The sequence below is a fragment of the Sarcophilus harrisii genome, chromosome 1 (genome assembly GCF_902635505.1).
Source record: "Sarcophilus harrisii chromosome 1, mSarHar1.11, whole genome shotgun sequence".
NCBI classification, from domain to species: domain Eukaryota; kingdom Metazoa; phylum Chordata; class Mammalia; order Dasyuromorphia; family Dasyuridae; genus Sarcophilus; species Sarcophilus harrisii.
The window spans coordinates 501015177-501037297 of record NC_045426.1 but is presented as its reverse complement, the minus strand read 5'-3'; the positions used below and the strand labels follow the sequence as shown (position 1 = coordinate 501037297).

The 22121-nt window shown below is 33.0% G+C and overlaps 1 protein-coding gene across 1 annotated transcript in view; it reads left to right on the top strand.

The window, feature by feature from the left end:
• Nucleotides 1-22121, top strand: part of L3MBTL4 (L3MBTL histone methyl-lysine binding protein 4) — a 489530-nt gene that overhangs the window by 118758 nt on the left and 348651 nt on the right. The window contains exons 2-4 of the mRNA XM_031946621.1: nucleotides 3188-3267; nucleotides 3767-3869; nucleotides 16001-16055. Coding sequence (XP_031802481.1) covers nucleotides 3798-3869; nucleotides 16001-16055 — 127 coding nt within the window. The 5' untranslated portion in view covers nucleotides 3188-3267; nucleotides 3767-3797. The remainder of the gene's footprint in view (nucleotides 1-3187; nucleotides 3268-3766; nucleotides 3870-16000; nucleotides 16056-22121) is intronic.

Here is a 22121-nt window from a genome sequence, read left to right as displayed (position 1 = left end):
TTGATTTTCAAAAATAGTTAACTCAGCTTGTTACTATTGAGTAAATAAGAATAAACAGCTTATGAAATCTTAGGATTTCTCTGGGGAAGTAAACATTGGCCCATCAGTTGATGTCAGCTTGGCAGTCCTGGAAAAAATAGGGAAATTTGGAGATAGAGGATCAGGATTTTAATTCTTTCTTAGGCCCCATTTTCCTTTTTATTTCATGTGTTTGTCAGGCTCAAATGAGATAATGTATATAAAGTGTTTTGTCTATTTTAAAGGGCTATATAAATGTAAACTGTTATTATCATGATTTGAAGATCAATGTTTGGATCTTTTTGCAAAACTCACGGTCCCCGGGGGGGTGTTTTTCTTCTGAATCACCACTACTTCTAGTATGTGTGCCTTAGTGTCATATTATATCTACAGGGTTTCTCATTCCTATTTATTCATTGTGAACCCCACTTTTCTTGGGAAGCCACCCCCTGTGGATATTATTTTTAATTGTTTTAATTATGCTGTAAATATGCTGTATGCTGAACAGGTACAATCCAGGTACTAGCTTTGATGGTTTAAGATTTTGCCAAGAAAATTTCAGCTGAGATGTGGTTGGTTGGACCTATACATTCTTAACTGAGATTTGAAGGGATTAAAAGATTTCATTTAATTTTCTGCTCTGGCTGATTATTAGGTTTCTTTCTCTCTGTGGCATTGAATGTTTAATTGTCTTTAGTTATGTAGCTGTCTTGTCTAGTTTTATTATTTCTAGGCTGAAAAGAAATACTTTTAAATATCACATACAGGTAAATAATGGAATTGAATTAAAAGAAAACCTTCTAAATGGAATGGCATATATTCTTTATTTTATAAAACACAGAAAATCCATGTTTATCCTCATAAAATAGCTTGTATTCACATGGCATTTAAGATTTGCAAAGTACTTTACATATGTTATCTCATTTGTGGGGGGATCATTTGATCCTCACAACAACCTTGTGAGATGGGTCTTATCATTATCCTCCTTTTCTATAGAGGAAGAAATTGAGGCAGCTATTCAATGACTTGCCTAAAATCACTCATTTTAATGTCTGAAGTTGAATTTGAGACCTTAACTTTCTGACCAGAATCTAGTTTCTTCCTTAACTATTATATCACATTTTAAAATATATTTATGGTGTTCAAAAAACTCCCATTGAAAGGAAAAGCCAGAGTGATGATATGGATGAGAGGCAGAGAAAGAAATGAAATTTGGGGGAGACTGTAAACAGACAGATTGCTTTTAATTTGCTAAATTCTGGGACATTATTAATAATGAAAGGTGAGCCAGGCTGGGTGGTGCTAATGTCTTGTGCAATAATGCTTTGCCAGAGGCATCAAATCAAAATAGTTCATTTGCATAGAAGTGCATAATAGATATCACCAGGAGCTAGTCATGATAAATTTTATTTATAGTCCATGAAATGAATGTTATTTTATTGAGTTCAGTCAGACAAGTACATCTCTCAGGGACATAAATAGCTTCTAAATTGAAGCAAATAGTTATTGGCCATGAAGAACAGACTTCTGTACATTAGAGAAAAATGAGGAAATTGGTAAGCTTGGTGACTATATACACTGAAGCCAAGCAGCATTCTAATGAGAATTTCTTTTACAAATCAAAAGCTGATCAATTAATGACCCTCATAATCTAGTTAACAGATTGATCATGAATGTGTGTCTTATTAGGAAGGACATATTGTTGTTTTGATTAAGAGGGGTGCTTTTTGCTTTTCATCTACAATCAGAAGTATGGCATTATTTTGATGTTTTGTTTTATAAATCACTTGAACTCATGAATTTACAAATTTTAGAGCTAGAGGGAATGTAAAATATCAGGAGGTAGCTTGATGAAGTAGACATTCATTGAATTGAGAGGTAAAAGACCCAGGTTATCCCCAGGTGAGAAACTTCTGGCCTGGGGGCCCTGAAGGTGATGCTTCCCTTCCTAGTTTCATTCATTCATTAATATATTAAGATTTTGTTTTTGCCTTAATATTTTTATCTAGGCTTAATCACTGAATGAGTGCTGCCTCAGTCAAACTGAGACCTGTGGAAAGATTTCACTTAAAAGGACCAAGGTGTCCCACTGCATCCAAGGCCATCTCCAGTCATCCTGATCTGTATTGAGCTGCTATAAATATTTTTTATGCAAATAGTTCCTTTTCCCCTTTTTTTGGATGTCTTTGGGATATAGATCTGGTAGTGACAACCAGCATTTATTTGTGCCCTTTTTTGAGCTTAGCACTGGGGATTCAAAGAAAGGCAAAAACAGTCCCTCTTCTCAAGATCACAAACCTATGAAGGAGACAGCACGCAAAGAGCTAGACACAAACAACTGTGTACAACAAGCTATATTCAGGATAAAATCTCAAACAGAAAGTGTTAAGATTAAGACAGAATGGGAAAGACTTCTTGTAAAAGGTGGTGATTTTAACTGAGACTTGAAGAAATCCAGGGGAAATTAGGAGGCAGAGATGAGGAGTATTTGGGACATGATTTGGGACACAGGTGACAGCCTAGGATAGAGGCTCTTACAATAGACATTCCAATAATTTTTTTGGATGTCTACTATCAGATGTGGCTGTGTACACACATGTATGTGCATATATATATGCACATATGCTAATGGAAATAAGTTTCTGTATGTATGTATATAGACACACACACACATATATATATATACATATGTCTATATATATATAATATATATATATTCCAGTTAGCATGTATGTAATCTAAACATTTTCCCTCCTACTTAATATCTTTACACACACACACACACACAGAGACACATACATTCATACATAAACCTAGTGGTAGACATTAAAAAAAAAATTATGGGAGAAAATGTTTTAAAATTCACTTTCTTAGGGGGCAGCTAGATGGCGCAGTGGATAGAGTACCATCACTGAAATCAGGAGGACCTAAATTCAAATGTGATCCCAGACACTTAATACTTCCTAGCTGTGTGACCCTGGGCAAGTCACTTAACCCCAGTTGTCTCAGAAAAAAAGAAAGAAAAAAAAAGTTCACTTTCCTAGACTATGTGTATGTGTAGACACTCATTTATATAAATGCATATATGCTTGTAATCTACATTTATGCATATAAGTATATATAATTATATCTCATTTTGAAACTTTTGTTTTCATTTGTTATGTTTCAGAATGCTGTGATATACTTTTGATGACTTATACCTTTGGTGAAGACTGCCTTTAGCTGGACGTCTCTAGTCATTCAAAAAATGTGAGTTCTCTCATTTGTAGGCAACATAAAGAATTTAGACTGTGATATCTTTTCCCAAATCATCATTTAAGGGCAAGGGAAGCATGTTAGAAGTGATAAAAAGCATTATAGACACCATAATGCAAATATGTTCTATAAACACTATACTGTGTTTTTTATGATTTGATTTTTTTCTACTCCACTCTGGAGAATTAGATGTGATACTTAATCAGCTAAGCAACTAAGCAAAAATTACCTCACATAACAGTTGCAATAATATTTGTCTTAGTAGTAAATTCCAGATGCATTGGAGAATATTTCTTCTACTTATAATTGTATGGTTCTGTTTAAGATTTTATAGCTTCAATCCTTTATTGAGGATTGTAGATTTCATTGTGTAATTTTTGTCAATATGTTTATGGAAGCAGTCCCTAATCATCATTTGTAAGATTTATAATTTAAAGCATGTTTAATGAATTGTAGAAAAATATTTCTTTTCTCAAATTAAATTCTCTTGTAGAGAACCACTGGTGAGGAGTGAGAAAATAACAATGAAACAGCTCCACAAAAAGAGGAAGCGCAATGTAGATTCAAAGGACCATGTAGATCTGGAGAGAGGCAGGGTAAGGCCTGAATATCTGATCCCTTAATATACATGTTAACTTTGGTATGAATAGCATAGTTATACATTTCTTACCTAATTATTGCTGCTGGGTTTTTAATTCACACTATATTTTTAGGACTTGATTTGAGATTGACTCTACGTTTATATATTTATATTTATATATACTTAATATACCTTATATTTGTATGTGTTTTATATAGTTATAAAAAGAAAATTATCAATCTTTAAAAGTAAGATGACAAAATTGTGATAGGATTGGACCTGTGTTGTCACTGGTACAGACATTTTCTGCCTGATGAGGAAACTTTTTTCCATATCATTCCTACCAGAGTTGCCTCTGAGCAGTTGCCTAGAGCATTGAGCAGTTAAATCACAGCACCAGGATCACATATCCAGTATGTGTTAGAAGTGAAACTTGAGAACATTTTATTTTAGAAGTATAAAAAATTATTTCAAAAACATGGTAGTGGAAGTTTATTTTCAGTAGTGAATAGTAAGAGAAAATTATAAGAACATCTTTTGGATCCTTAGGAGATCCTGATAAGCACCATTTGGGCCAGCATTTTGAGAACAGACTGAATGATAGCTGAATGTGAAAGTACATGGAGGATACCAAAATAGAGAATGGCAAAGCAGGTTTAGCAGTTGGAGGATGGGCTAATGGGGAGCAAAGATTATTCATTCTGTGTCTGCTGCTTTGATTACTCTTTCTTTTCTTTAGATGCAAATATGAACATTTGTAATATCTACTGCTGGGAGCTATATTTGAGGGTCCTCTACGTTCAAATCTAGTCTCAGACTTATTAACTGTTTAACTTTGAGCAAATCGCTTAACTTCTGTTTGCCTCAGTTTCCTTATTTGTAAAATGTAGGTAATAATAGTAACTCCCTCCCAATTTTTTTTTTGGTGAGGAGCAAATGAAATATTTGTGAAGCACTTAGCACAATGCCTAGCACATAGCAAGAACTCTGTAAATGTTAATTTTTATTATTTGTAAAGTTCTCTGTAGATCTTAAATCATGATACAGATATAGAGCATCATTATATTTATTTATATATTTAATTATTATTTATTGAGGGTCAGCTGCATATAGAGCACAGTGCTAGGTGTTAGAGGAGATAAAAAGTTGGTATGACACAGTTTTGATGATCTTAGTTTATATTTTAAGTAAGAATAAGATACATACAAGAAGTCATAATGCTGAATAATATGCTATAGATATCTTTGAGAATTGCAAAATAAGTCTTGTATAAGATGTAAGCAAGAATGTTATTAAAACTAGGATGCAATTAGGGAATACTGTGGAAGAAGCAACATTTGAATTGAGCTTTGGGTTTTAAAAAGTACATGGGAATTTTGCAGACCAAGCTGGGGAAAGAGGACATAGCAAGCATTACAAATAGTGTAACCCAAGAAAGATCATGGGTGGTCAATGGAAGAGAACTGGTTAAGGGGAGAGATTGGAAATATCAGAGATGGAAGATTAGTATTGAAACAAAATATGGAAAGATATACAAGGACATAGGATCAAGAACAAATGATATTTACCACAAGGAGAGTCCAGGCGAAGATAAAGAAAAAATTGGAGGTACAGGGGCAGGAATTGGGAAATTTAATTGTTAAATAATTAATACACTTGATAAAATAGGGGTTGAAGCTGACTGCTAAGAGGGAGGAGGCAGGGAAATTATTCTAAAATAGTTTCTATAAGGAATTCAGAACAGGATCAATATAAGCTGTCTCCTGCCATGAGCCTCAGTTTCTACTTCTGTAAAATGGAAAGGATTGTATTGAAGTGGGCCATCTTTAGGAATAACCCCAAGGCTATCATTAGAGTTATATATTTCCTCCCTTAGGCTTTCTTGCCTTAGTCTACTTTATATAGCTAGATGCTGAGTCTAAAAATTGCTTGCTGTTAGATAAAATCCTATTGGTCACTGATTATATGGTTTCTGAAACTAATGAGCAATAATAATAAGGTGTTTAAAGTTAGTGCAGAATTGAAGAAAATTGGATGCTCAGCACCTCACTTTGTTGACCCCCCAGGGAACTATGGGAACTGTATCTGTGCATAATGTCAGAACCAGACAACTCCTCAACTGCATCTCCAAAACACAAAATGAGCATATCAGTGATATGAAGCACTTGGTTTCTCTTTTCCCTATAAATTTACCTTCTTTTGGAATTTTGCCTGCTTTAATTCATCTAACAAATTTGCTCCTAGATTGGGAGATGGTTCTGAGCTTGCAAATTTTTTGAGACTCCTCATAATACCAGTTGGAACCTAACATTTTGGGGGTACTCCTTGAATCCCCCAGCCAGTACTTTATGGCATCTAAGGTACCAGGAAAACTGGAAGAACTGGAGAAATTAGGTTTAGGTCAGCATCTTATTCCATATTCCACAATAAATTCAAAATTGATAGTCAATTTGAATATTATCAATCACAGCATAAAGTTGAAAGAAAAGATAAAGATACATTTTATGGATAAAGATGAATTATTAGCCAAACAAGAGTTAGAGGCAGTTACAAAAGATGGGGTAATGTTGTACATATCAATCTAATCAAAATCATTCCCAGTAATGGAAGAACGGAAGGAAATCAGCATTTATCAGCTCAGTTGTAAATGTAGTTTTAGCATAAATTCTTAAGAGTATTTTTTTGGTTGATTTTGACTTCAGGGTTCTTGCATTTATATGATGTTTACTATGGTATATTTTTGAAAGTATTTTTTATATGCTTATGTGTGCTGTAATTATTTAGTCCTTTGTATATAAATACATACAATTTTATGGTTGGTGAGTCATTTTAGTTGTGACCAATTCTTTGTGATCTCATATGAGATTTTCTTGGCAGAGACATTGGAGTGATTTAACATTTCCTTCTCCAGCTCATTTTATAGATGAGGAAACTGAGACAAACAGACTTAAGTTGCTTTCCCAGGGTCACACAACTAGTAAGGTCTGAAGCTGTATTTGACAGGAAAGACAAGTCTTCTTGACTCCAGGCTTGGTAATTTACCTGCCTGTAATGATAATTAGTGACTTTTATAAAGTACTTAAATATTTGCAAGGCTTTCCACAACTGTCCTGATTTGATCTTTACAATCTTTAATCTAAGCCTAGATACCTGTTTAGTACTGAGAGATTCATAACACTGATATGATGGGGCATTTGTTATATGTTGTTTTCTTAATAATGATTAAGGTTGAGTCATTCATATGATTTCCCAGTACTTTTTAAAAATATTATTTAATAGTTACTAAATATCCATACTGTTATAGGTCTTATCTCATACTTTAAGGAAGTTTCTATGGTGACTTTATGGTTGGATGTTGCATGTATCCTTTTAATATAATTTAATCCTTAAAATATATGTATATACTTAAAATGGCTATTGATTGATTAAACTGGCATCTTTTTTCCTTCGTTTTTATTAAAGCTTTTTATTTTTAAAACACATGCATGGATAATTTTTCAACATTAACCCTTACAAAACCTTGTGTTCCAATCACCCTTTCCCTCTAGGTGACAAACCATCCAATATATGTTAAACATGGTAAAAATATATGCTAAATTCAATATATGCATGCATATGTATATAGTTACCTTGCTGCACAAGAAAAATCAAATCAAAAAAGGAAAAAAAATGGGGAAAAAAGCATGCAAACAACAAAAAGAATGAAAATGCTATGTTGTGATCCACATTCAGTTCTCATAGTTCTCTCTCTGGGTGTAGATGGCTCTCTTTATCACAAGATCATTGGAACTGGCCTGAATCATCTCATTGTTGAAGAGAGCCATGTCCATCAGTTGATCATTGTATACTCTTGTTGCTGTGTATAATGAAGTGTTGGTTCTTCTCATTTCACTTAGTGTTAGTTCATATAAGTCTCTCCAGGCCTCTCTGAAATCATCCTGCTGATTGTTTCTTATCGAGGAATACTATTCCATTATATTCATTTACCATAATTTATTCAGCCATTCTCCAGCTGATGGGCAACCATGCAGTTTCCAGTTTCCTGCCACCCCAAAAAGGGCTGCCGCAAACATTTTTGCACATGTGCGTCCCTTTCCCTCCTTTAAGATTTCTTTGGGATATAAGCCCAGTAGAAACACTATTGGATCAAAAGGTATGCACAATTTGAGGCCCTTTGGGCATAATTCCAAATTGCTCTCCAGAATGATTGGATCATTTCACAACTCCACCAACTATGTATCAGTGTCCCAGTTTTCCCACATCCCCTCCAACATTCATCATTATCTTTTCCTGTCATCTTAGCCAATCTGAGAGGTGTGTGGTGGTACCTTAGAGCTGTCTTAATTTATATTTCTATAATCAGTAGTGATTTAGAGCACCTTTTCATATAACTAGCAATAGTTTTAATTTCATCATCTAAAAATTGTTCATATCCTTTGACTATTTATCAAATGGAGAATGGCTTGAATCCTTATAAATTTGAGACAGTTCTCTATATATTTTAGAAATGAGGCCTTCATCAGAATCTTTGAATGTAAAAATATTTTCCCAGTTTATTGCTTCCCTTCTAAACTTGTCTGTATTAGTTTTGTTTGTACAATTTTTTTAAACTTAATATAATCAAAATTATCTATTTTGTGTTCAATCATTTACTCCAGTTCTTTTTTGGCCACACACTTCTTCCTCATTGATGAATCTGAGAGGTAAACTATCCTTTGTTCTTCTAATTTTCTTATAATATCACTCTTTATGTCTAAATTATGAACCCATTTTGACTTTATCTTGGTATATGGTGTTAGGTGTGGGTCAATGTCTGGTTTCTGCCATTGTGGTTTCCAATTTTCCCAGAAGTTTTTGTCAAATATAAACTATCATCTTAACTTTGCTTCTCCCCCAAATAACACAGTATTAAGTTTCATCTGCTTTATTAATATTTTCTTCATCACATACTTAAGTCTGGACAATTGACAAAATAATAGCAGAATTAAGCCTTGATTTGCAGCATTTGCTGATTTCCAAGATGTAAATGTTTTCAAAATTTAGTTATTCAGCTATCCACTCTTGAACTACTCATGTGTCATAAGAAATGATGAGTATAGGAGTATCAGAGACTCATCTAAACTGTTATAAATATCTGTTCAGGAAAACAGTATAAATAATGACTCCAACATTGTAAGAGGAAATAACAATGAAGTACCTGAACCTGTATGCTGTGAAATTGTAATGACCAAGTTTGGTCCCCCCAAAATGAGAATTTATTTCCATCCCTTCTCCTACAGGTCAGGAAATTTCAGGGAAATTTTGTTGATAGGCCACTTTGTCTGAACTGATTTTTCCTGTCTCTATTTTTATCCTTTGTTCTAACAGCTGACTTTTGGGATGGAAAGAGAAGAAGGTCATATTGGTAAATGTAAATATAAAAATATCAAGAATTAAAAATCAACAAAATATTAGCATTATTTAATAATTTAATTTCAAGTTGCATTTTATTATGGGGATTATTTTCTCTTCCTTTTCTTTTATTTATTTATTTTATTATAGTAACTTTTTATTGACAGAACCCATGCCAGGGTAATTTTTTTTTTTTTACAACATTATCCCTTGCACTCACTTCTGTTCCGATTTTTTCCCTCCCACTCTCCACCCCCTCCCCTAGATGGCAAGCAGTCCTATATATGTTGAATATGTCATAGTATATCCTAGATACAATGTATGTGTGCAGTTCCAAACAGTTTTCTTGTTGCACAGGGAGAATTGGATTCAGAAGGTAAAAATAACCTGAGAAGAAAAACAAAAATGCAAACAGTTTACATTCATTTCCCAGTGTTTTTCTTTGGGTGTAGTTGCTTCTGTTATTATGGGGATTATTGAATCTGTTTTCAGTGTATTTTATTTAAATGTTCATTAAGCCTATCACTATCTGAAGCATTAATACCAGATATTATAACAGATCAAGAAGCATTTATTAAGCACTCACTCTGTACCAGGAATTGTATTAATTTCTGGGCATACAAAAAGGGCAAAAATCCGGCATGATACTGGGGAAATCTAATCTTTGGGAAGATTCTTTTCTCAGGGAGTTAAAAGCATAAAGAAGTTTTAATTTCCAAGATAGTGACTTGAAATTGGCAAATGGGAATAAAATGCTTTAAATCCTTTTATTTTCTTTCATCTGATTTGAATTTATTACCAGTGAAATGTAGTAGCTGAATAATTAGAAAAAATTATTCCTTTACGATAAAAGAATATGATGAAGTATTGATGACTAAAGGAAGACAACATTAAGCCTTTCATATTATTTTTCCTGTTTGCTAATCCTCTCTCGAATAGTGGGATTGTAAATCAGTGAATGGAAATTTTAATGGAGAGAATTTGTATTTACCTTGATTTTATTTCCTGGTATTTTATTATGCAAATAATTTTCATCTTTTCCATATTTTTCTTACAGAGGAGGATGCTGATAGATTATGAAATCTACTGTTTCATCCTTTGTTATTTGATTGTTCTTCCTTAGTAAGCCTCTAGGTGTTATACCTATTTGGTAGAATTTGCAAAAGATTAATTCTTATATTTTCTCTTTTAAAATGATTCTTTTGAAAATTAATTACATCTAGTATTTATGACATGTAGATATATGAAATAAGCAGTTATCTATTCAAATTTTATAAAATTATCCAACAGTTGTACAAATTATTCTGAAATTCAAAATTATGCTGTTTTTTGGATTGGATGAAGCCCACTATATTCCTGCAGATAAAAGATCCTGCAAGTCTAACATAAAAATCTTTTAAGAGCCTTCTTTGTCCAAAGTATTCTGTAGGAGGATATACAAATATGAATTAAGGCACAATCCTCTGACTTCACCATCTATTTTTCTTTAAATTTAAATTTGTTTTTATAAGGTGCTTTGTAAACTTCTAAGTGCTATTTATATAAATATAATATAAATTAGAAATGAAAAAGAGATGAATTCCAAATAAAATTTGAAAATTTTTAAGTGGTTGAGAATCATCAGGGAAAGCTTCTAGCTATTTAACTTTCTTGGGAGGAGTAGATTGCAACAGACAGAAGAGAGAGAGTAGAAGAGGTAGGTAGATATTTGTATTAAAGATGAAATGAAAAAAGATGCTAGGGGAAAAGGCAGGACAAAGTTAGGGAATGAGTCAATTGTGTATGTATAAAGAGTAGAACTGGAGAGGTAGTTTGGAGCTAGATAGCAAAGTGCCTTGAGTGCCAGACAGGAATTTTACTCTTTTATTATATAGTTGGCAATTGTCAAATGTTCTTGGGATAGGGCAATGGTACAATCATAGCTATTCAGTAGGCAACAGCAAGGATGCTTTCAGTATTGAGAGATGACAGGGTATTTGTTTGGATATTATATTATGGATTATATTATTAATTATATATATATATTATAATGGTCTGTGACAGGTTATGAAGGATTGAACTAGGATAATAATATTGATCACACATATAAAGGGTGATAGAAAGGAAATTGAAGTTATTGTGTCACTTCAGTTTTATCTGACTCTTTATGACCTCATTTGAGGTTATCTTAGCAAAGATATTTGAATGGTTTGCATTTCCTTCTCCAAACTATTTTTACAGCTGTGAAGCTAAGGCAAACAGGGTTGAGTGATTTGTCCAACGTCACACAGTCTCCTGACTTATAGCAGGAGGGAATGGAGATACAGCCTCATTTTTGGTGACCAAGTATTTAGGTTCAGGTATTTTATTGTTCTTTTCTCTTACAATGTTGGAGTCATTATTTATATTGTTTTCCTGAATTAGTTTTTATAAGGATTTACATGATTCTCTGTAACTCCTCATAGTCATTATTTCTTTTAGCACATAACTAAAATAGTTCATGATATTAAGCTAGCTCATAATTGGAGAGTTGACTAACTAATCAGTAAAATTTGGCAACTAATCGGATGTTTGAGGTAAAGGACAAAGTGAAATAAAAGGTAATTGAAAACTTTTTGGACTTGGTAAGTTTAAAATGTTAGTGTGTATAGCTAGATATCTAATATCTTAATTTTCTTTATTGTTGTTTTTGTTTATTTGTTAAATACCATCACTCTTCTAGTTATCCAGACTTGGAGTCATCTTTGGCCCTTCCTTCTTCTTCATCTTCTCATGTCTCACAACTTGTGAAGTCATGTCCATTTTATCTTCAAGATTCTTCTTACTCCCATGGCATATCCCATATTCCATTCCCTTTTTAGCAGTCACCTAGATTCTTTTAATTCTCTTAAATTCTTCCTTCATGTTGGTGTCAAAGCAGTTTTCTTAGTGTACAGCTGTAAGTAGTGTGTCATATTAGAAAGAAAACTCAATTTGAAGTTAGAAACCCTACATTCAAATTCCAGTTCAGCTACCTGCTAAGTCTGTAACCTTACACAATTCACTCTCTCTTTCTGGGTCCTGTTTTTCTCTTTTGTAAATTAAGTAAAAGAATGAGACTATATGAAATTTGTGTAAACTTAAGGTTACTTTTAAGTCCTCATTAAAACAAATCCTTTATTGCCTATTTCCTGCAAGAAAAAATAGAAGTTTTTAAATCTAGTATTTAAGACTCACCACAGTTGATCTCTTCCTTACTTTTCCAGCCTTATGGCACAGTAGTTCTTTTCATACATTCTTTACTTTAGTCAAACTGAAAAAGAGATCAGGCTATTTAATTTTGTCCCGTCCTTTCCTGTCTCTCTGTTCTCATGCATCTCTGTAACAAACTCCTCCAGTATCCTATCTTTTTAGAAATCTTTCAAAGCCCAGTGCTAGTCCTGGAAGTAGAAGTGAATCCTCCTTCCACTGTTTCTGCACTTATTTTAACTTATATACACATTGGTATATGTTTCTGCTTCTAATTATTAGATTATAAACTCCTTAAGACGAGGAACTACCTTGTTTCCAGTTTTGTAACCCAGTGTGTACCGTAGTAAATGTTTAATAAGTTATCTGCCAAAGGGAATTGTAGTTTAAATAAATTCAGGAGACACTTTTTTTTCAAGACAGTAAAATCTACTAATTGAATTTGAATGAATTGAGTATTTATTAATATGAACCAGCCATTGCCAATTCATTAACCTAGTCAGATATTTGATGCAGTAGATAGAGTAAAGGAATTAGGAAAAAATCTGAATTCAAATCTAACCTTACACTAGCTGTGTGACTCTGACCAATTCATTTAACCTCACTAGCTGTGTGACTCTGGCCAAGTCATTTAGCCTCTCTGCCAGACTCAGTTTTCTCTTCTATAAAATGGAGATAATAGTAGCACCTAAATCCCAGGACTGTTTTAAGGGTCGAGTTAGATAATACTTGTAAATCACTTTAACTTTAAAATTGTGTGTGTGTGTATCTATACACATGTACACATATATAAATAGAGTTGTGTGTGTGTGTATATATATATATATATGTATAAGTTCAATAACTGTCTATATACAAATACATTTTATATTTATTTATACATAATATATATCTAAATAATTTAATTTACAATTTAATGTTATTATATGTGATAGTATATAAATATATGTGAATATATATTTAAAAATTCTCTTACAGCAATACATAAATGGTATTATTGTTTATTCATTTTTTCAGTTGTGTTTGATTATGTCTTACTCCTCTGGGATTTTCTTGCAAAGATATTGGAATGGTTTGTCATTTCCTTCTGCTGTTATTATACACTTTACAGTGTCTTTTCCAGATCACACAGCTAGGAAGTGTCTGAGATCAGAATTGACCTCAGGAAAATGAGTCTTCCTGACTCCAGGCCCAACACTCTATCTACTATGGCACCGCCTAGTTGATGATATAAATGCTAGCTAATTATTTTTCTTCTTCACAGGTAGATATGGAATTACATATTTCCCTTGTTTTAAGCTTTCCAGTGATTATGAAAAAAATAGGTAACATTGTTATTGTATAGAATTGAATGCAATCAGATAGTTGTGTTCATCTTCACCGACTCAAGAAACAGTGAAGTAGTAGGAAGAATATCAATTAAGCTTGGAGGCAGGACATCTTCATCTTGAAAACCACCTCTAATACTTGCTGTGTGACAATGGGGAAAATTTCGTAACATTTCTGAGTCTTATTTTCCTGTAGAGTAAGGATAATAATTAAAAATAACAATAATAATAATAATGATAAATAGATACTATTTCTAAAGCATCCTTGTATAAATCAACTGGAACAATGTATATATAGTGCCTTGCAGATGTTAAGGATTAAGTAAGTGGGAGCTGCTATTGGGACTTTGAACTTTGATTTTCTTCACCTTTTCAATCCTGAGATTAAAATTTTCATGAGAGAATGACTGTATGTTTATAATGGTCACACATTTATATTGGGTGAAGAGGAATGGGATTGGGATAAAGGATTTTCCTTTGAAAATGAGACCATTATTTCACATACCATTGAATAATACTGGATGCTATTGAATTGCCATAGGGCAAAAGCTTGCTTAAGTTACATTATTATTCCACTTATCATTTCTTCAGCTTATTTATTTTCCTTCTAGATGTCTACTGCATAAATTTGTCAGTACAAACAGAAAAAATCTTCATATTAGCTCAGAGCTATCTTTAGGCTTTTGTTTTAAAATGTTTAATTTTCAGTTCTTTTTGTTTTTTTTTAAATTGGGTTTGGAAAGGTCAGTGGGAATGGAGAGGGACATGGACCACTAATTATATTGGTGCAGGGCATTCCTAGAGAATAAATTCCCTCTATCCATGCAACTGTAATAGTTCTGTAACTGATCATCTTAGAGAATGGCATGGGAGTACTGAGGAATTAAATTAATTAGGGTGTTTATCATAGGAGGCCTTAAACCCAGATTTTAACTTTGAGCTTGCGATATTGCTGAGAATACCTAATGAAAAAGAAGAAAATTAATAGATAAATCCCAGTAAATAAGTTACTAATTTTCAAGACATTTTCATGACATCCTGTCTTTTTTTTTAATAGCCTTTTATTTACAGGTTATATGTATGGGTAACTTTACAGCATTAACAATTGCCAAACCTCTTGTTCCAATTTTTCACCTCTTACCCCCCACCCCCTACCCCAGATGGCAGGATGACCAGTAGATGCTAAATATATTAAAATATAAATTAGATACACAATAAGTGTACATGACCAAACTGTTATTTTGCTGTACAAAAAGAATCAGACTCTGAAATATTGTACAATTAGCTTGTGAAGGAAATAAAAAATGCAGGTGGGCATAAATATAGGGATTGGGAATTCAATGTAATGGTTTTTAGTCATCTCCCAGAGTTCTTTTTCTGGGCATAGCTAGTTCAGTTCATTACTGCTCCATTAGAAATGATTTGGTTGATCTCGTTGCTGAGGATGGCCTGGTCCATCAGAACTGGTCATCATATAGTATTGTTGTTGAAGTATATAATGATCTCCTGGTCCTGCTCATTTCACTCAGCATCAGTTCGTGTAAGTCTCTCCAGGCCTTTCTGAAATCATCCTGTTGGTCATTTCTTACAGAACAGTAATATTCCATAATTTTCATATACCACAATTTATTCAGCCATTCTCCAACTGATGGACATCCATTCAGTTTCCAGTTTCTAGCCACTACAAAAAGGGCTGCCACAAACGTTCGTGCACATACAGGCCCCTTTCCCTTCTTTATGATCTCTTTGCGATATAAGCCCAGTAGTAACACTGCTGGATCAAAGGGTATGCACAGTTTGACAACTTTTTGAGCATAGTTCCAAACTACTCGCCAGAATGGTTGGAATTGTTCACAACGACACCAACAATGCATCAACGTCCCTTCCAACAATCATCATTATTTTTTCCTGTCATCTTAGCCAATCTGACAGGTATGTAGTGGTATCTTAGAGTTGCATGACATCCTGTCTTGTCAAGATCTCAGAAATCATACATTTATAACTTGTAGTAGGTTATTTAATATTTCAAGAATCAAGATTTGGGTAATTTAGAACTTCCACGTTGGCCAAATATAGTGAACTAGGATGTTATTTGGAACATATAGGTATGTCCTTGTGAAGCCTGTTACTTTCTGGTTCCTGGATTATATGGACAATGTATTGTTTACTTTTTCTAATAATGAACTAAAGCTCTCTAAACTGGAAATTTTCTGTTTTGTAGGAACAATCTAAAGATGACAAGAAGCAGAAGAATGGCATGATCACTTCCTGTCATGGTAACTATCATTATCTTCCTCAGAGTTTAACTCCATAGTCAACCATAAGATCTAAGGGGAATGTTTTAATAATACATCAGTTTGGATACTTAATTTTTAAAATTCAGGATATAAATTATAGCTTTTAGTTAAAATGTGGTTGTGTATGTTTTAATACTTCAATAAAGCTCTGATCTCTTCAATGTTTGGAAGAAATCACTGCATTCCTAACACTGCGATAAATCACAATTCACCTGTGCTTTTTTGTATAGTATAATTCTCCCCCGCTACCCCCCGCCATGATCCTTCAGATTTTCCTCATGTAAGACTCATCCAGTTGAATTAGTGCTATATAGATCTTTAGATATAATGTGAAAACAAAAGGTGGTAGTCATTTTTGTGGTAAGTTACCATTCCCAGAAAGTTAAAAGAGATCCCATACAGATCTTAAATAATCAAATAAGATTTACTTAAGGATATTCTTTATATCTGACTGAGTCTTTAGAAAGTATTGGGAAATGCTGAAAGATTTCCATTTTATATCTTTCCATGGGTTTCCACTAGATTGGTCAGCTACAGTGTGATGTCAGTTTATGGGAAGAGGACAATAACCCATTAGGTTAACAATAACCTAAAGGTTCCTAGATTTCTCTTTTTAATAGAGTAAGGTCTCATCTCTGATATGAATCAAAATTGTTTCACTCTTAGCTCTCTCTACCTAAAGATTCTTAGGCATTGATTGGAAGGGATATAAAAGTGTCATCTTTTACCTCTGTTCTGAGATCTGTTCTTTGGAATCTGAGCATTTTACTTGGTTGAGCGAGTAAAAGAAGGAAAGAAAAAAGGTGGTAGGAGAGAAATTTTGATTTTTTCCGTGACTGACTTTGCAGATTTATCAGGTTCATTGTATAAGAATATAAGCTCACATCTGGTTCTCATGAAGATAGCTGGACTCTTTGAATATTGATCTATAAATTTCCAAGAGTACAAGGCTTATGCATTTATAGCTGAATTCCAAATTTCAGGTTCTCACTAGCTGTGTGATTCTAGCAAATCATGTAAACTGCCTGTCCTTTTCATCTTAAACTATAAAATTAACTAATTGAATTTGATTGTCTATTAAGACCCCTTCCAATCTTAAAATGGAAAGAGAAATGCTTTCTGTTCGCCATCTACTGTTATAATATCTATTAACAATTATTGCCTTATTTGATCCTCATAACTATCTTGAAATTTGTGTTATTATTATTCTCATTTAATAGTGCAAGAAACTGAGGCAAACAAAGGTAACAACCTTACTCAGGATTACACAACTAGGAAGTATCTGAGGCTGAATTTGAACTCAGGTTTTCCTGACTCTAGGCTCTGTGCTATAGCTATCATGCTACCTACATACTTCAATCTCTAATTTTATGTGTCTGTTCCTTTATGAAAGGGTTTATGGCAAAACAAACAAAAAAATTTCATCAAAAATGACATTTGTGTTTGTGGATTAATTTCTGATTTTATTCTTAATTCTCTGGAGTCAGTCTGTAATCTCTAAAGCCTGCAATAGTTATAGTAAATAGTTTAACATTTTTTAAAGGTTTTTTTGTTTGATATCTTTATCTTGATATTGGGATATCTTTAATTTATGAGATGGACCACTGGACACATCAATGCACAGTTCCTCCAAGTCTTTTACATTTGGGGCAATCTAGAGGAGGACTCAGATTGTCCATTTGTTATTCTTTGAAGGCAGCTAGGTGGCACAATAGATAGAATAGGCAAGACCAGCAGTTCAATTTTAGTCTCAGATACTAAAATTAGTATAATAATAACACCTACTTTCCAAAGTTGTTGTCACAACAGATGAAGTAATAAATGTAATTAATAAAAGTAATACATCAAATGGAATAATACTTGTAAAGTGCTTAACACAGTGCCTGGATACATAGTTATGTGCTTAATAAATGCTTATTCTTTTCCTTTCTTCCTGCACCCCCCATATTCTTGTGTTGGACTTTCTTACTTAATAAACTTATCCTTCTAGAAATTCATGGTCTCATCCCTCAGGCATGCAGAAATGTCTTTTATCATGGAGTTTCTCCAGTTTGCCCAATCTCCCCTCTTCACTACATCTTCCATATAACTGCCAAATTGATATTTAAAAAATGCAAATCTGACCATATCACCCTCTGCTTAAAAAATACCCAAACAGACCCCTAGTGTTTTATAGGATAAAACAAAGATTCATTTGTCTGGCTCAATCTTGTTCCCTTTACAATCTAGCTCCTGCCTTTCCTACCTTATGTTTCCTATATGTATTTTGTAACCCAAACAGAATGGATTGCCAGCCTTTTCTAGGTATTGATACATCATATCTCTCCTCTCTGCAGTCACAGAAGTTGTTCCCCATGCCTGGAATACACTGCTTCTAATCTTGCCTCTCAGAATCTTTGTGTCTCTTCAAGGCTCCTCTCAGGTGCTACCCTTTCTACTCTTTCATGATTTTTGCTTCTCCCCCTGAAGTGTGGATGCTCTTTTTTTTCCTTCATATTTTTGTAATATGTAAATCAGAAACCATAACTCCATGCATGCATCTGATCTTGGAGCCTTCCAGTTAAATATAAGGTACTTGAGAGCAGGGGCTATTTCATTATTATTTGTGTATATTCAGTGTTTAGCCTGGTAACTTGCATATAGTAGACCCCTAATTAATGTTTGAATTCAACTGCCATATGATCAAACTCCCATCTCCTTTTCATTGTACATTTCCTCAGTGATATACCACTCAGCAAATTTTGGTTCACTGCTGGAAATAAGTTGCAACTGAGTTTGCAAGTAGGTTTTTTAAACTTAATTTTACATAAGGTCTTCATCTTGAGCTTTGCCATTTTTTAGACTGAGTGAAATTCAAGTATTTCCTGATATGTTAAAACTTAAACTCTATAGTATTTCCCATATTTCCCACCCTTTACTTACTTTTCTCTCAAATTCAGTTTCTTCAAGGTCTAATTATTTAAACTCTCTGTTTCAGAGGCAAATATATTACTAGTGGAATTAATTTCATTTATTATGGTCATAAATAATCTTATAGAGTGCTGTAGATCCTACTAGATTTTTAAATCTATATCTTTTTTAATTATTTTAATTTAAGATATCTTATTTACAAGTTATAAATCCTTTCAGTTCTACTTAACCAGATATATGATTATTGCTACTTAATCAGAGTTTCATTTTTTATGCATTACAATTAGATGAGTAGCAATTTTACAGTTCTTGATAGAGAGATCACATCTATACTTAAGAATACTGCTCAAGCAAAGTTTTATTCAAAGACAACCTTTCTTTCCTAAAAAATGTCCTACACACACACACACACACACACACACACACACACATTTGTTTAATCACGGATATTTATATAATGCTTTTTAATGGCAGCTAGATGGCATTGGATCTGAAACTAGGAAGATTCACCTGAGGTCAAATATGGTCTTATATATTTAGTAGCTGTGTGACCCTGGGCAAGTCACTTAACCCTGATTGCTTCAGTTTCTTCAACTGTAAAATGATCTAAAGAAGAATATGGCAAACCACCTCACTATATTTGCCAAGAAAACTTCAAATAGGGTCACAGAAAGTCATACACAAAAAAATGACAATAATAACAAAGCTTTTAAGGCTAGCAAAGTCTTTATACACATACACAAAAACATACATACATATATATGAACATATATGTATATACTATCTCTCTCTCTCTATATATATATACACATCTCTCTCTCTGTGTATATATATATATGTGTGTGTGTGTGTGTGTGTGTGTGTGTATTCTAATATGATAATTCTGAGAGATTGGTGCTATTTTGTCCCCATTTATTATTTGAAGAAATTGAGGCTTAAAAAAGTTAAGTAAAATAAAATAAATAAAACCCCCAGAACAACAGAAAAGTTAACAGTAATTTGTTCTGGTAGGGGGTAAGAGGATTCCTATAACTAGTAAATGCTTGAGGCAGAAATGAAACTTGGGACTTAATCACTCCAAGTTCCACATTTCAACATCTAACTCTCTCCTCAAATATTTGAGTAGTAAAAATCTAAATTGAGTTTGCCATCTGTGTTGGTAGATATATCTAGTTAAATAATAAATTCATAAAAACTAAGTAAGTAGAGTTCCAAAATATTAAAAGTCCTTACAGACAAAGAAGTGAGAGTCTGCAAAATGTAATAAATCAGAACTGGAATTCACAATTGCTTTTTGCTATATAAGTGTCTGATTCTGGATTTGAACACAGGCCCTCCTACCTCCAGTATATAGTTCTATTCATTAAGGCTTCTAGCTGCCCCTTTTTGTTTCATAATCTTTGATTTTGATTTGAATATCATGTTTGTCAATCATGTGTGATTTTTCGAATCTGTACACAATGGAGTTCCTGAATACATTGGTATCTTTGTGATATGTAAAAAAAATAATCATCATTTTGTATAGCTCTAAGGGGAGAGGAGAAAAAAAAATAGTTTGGAGAGATGGAAGATTACTATTCAAGAAGGAAAAATATAGAAGGATTTTCAGTGTCTCCCAGTGGAGGGCATCCTCAGACTGATAAGGTCATGGATTCCTTTAAGTATAGGATCCTTCATTCAAATGATATATGTTTCAAATAATAAAGAACTTGCTTCCTATTGTAAATAAAAAGTTGCTGCTTTGTAGTTTTTCATCCCCCAGAGACCTGTCTTAATGTTTGCTGAAAAAGCAAAATAGCATTCACTAATCTTTGCCATTATGTAACTTGACTATGTAACAGTTTCATTGAAAAGCATTTTAGTTATGCAACAGTGGCATCTCAAAAATAAATGTGAAGTGTCCTTCGGCCTAACAGTAGGGGTGTATAGTTGCCTTAAAAAAAGAAAATTAGTAACTTTTTGCTCATCTTCACGAATAAGTTGTTATTTATTAGGTTGTTGTTTTCCTTGTTCTGTTTTTTTTTTCCTCACATATTCCTACAAATTTGTTTTTGGCATCTCTTATATCCTGCTTGAGGCATTTGTTCCACTTGTAAAAAAAACAAAAAATAAAAAACAAAAAAAAAAAACCCAAGACTCTAGCCAAAGATTTTTAGCAGGTCCAGTCACTAAAATTAAATATCTTTAATAATTTAGCATGTGGTCTTGTTATTCATACCTATGTAGTATGTCTCAAAATATTATTTCGCTTTTAAAGTTAAAATAACCTTCTTGAGTTTATCCTTGGAGACACATTACCACTTGTCAGGCTTATCCTCTAGTCCTTTTTTTAAAAAAGAAGTTTCAGTTTAAAGGAATATAGATATTAGTGGTAGGAAACCTTATTCAGCTACTTCATTTTGTACATGAGAAAACAGCTCCAGAGATGGACAGTAATATGGCTAAGATCACACAGCTAATCTGTAACAGAGCTGGGAGTTTAGCTTAGGGGGAACTTGACCTCAAATCCAATGCTTTATTTACTATATTTACAACATACTCTTTTCCTTACTGTCAAAGCAAGAAATATAATTACTCTGTAATTATCTGTTAGCATTGGTGCATAGCCACGTATGTAGGGGAAAAAAGAGTTTAGAATGAAATATCTTTACATAGATATATAAACATATATCTGTATTTTATCTATATGTATATATGTCATACCCTTTTAAAAATTATTATTTAGACTATCTCAGAAAACCTTTGGGATTTTTTTTTAACCAGTACTGTACATTTGTGTTCATCTGACAATGTGGTCTTGGACGGAAGTTCTTTTTTTTAAATTAAAGCTTTTAAATTTCAAAACATATGCATGTATAATTTTTCAACATTTCTTGCATTTCAAATTTTCCCCTCCGTTCCCCTAACCTTCCTCTACATGGCAAGTAACCCAATATATGTTAAACATGTAAAAAATATATATGTTAAATCCAATATATATATATACATATTTATACAATTATCTTGCTGCACACAGAAAATCATATCAGAAAGAAAAAATGAGATAAAAACAAAATACAAGCAAACAACAACAAAAAGAGTGGAAATACTTTGTTGTGATTCACATTCAGTTCCTACTGTCCTTTCTCTGCATGC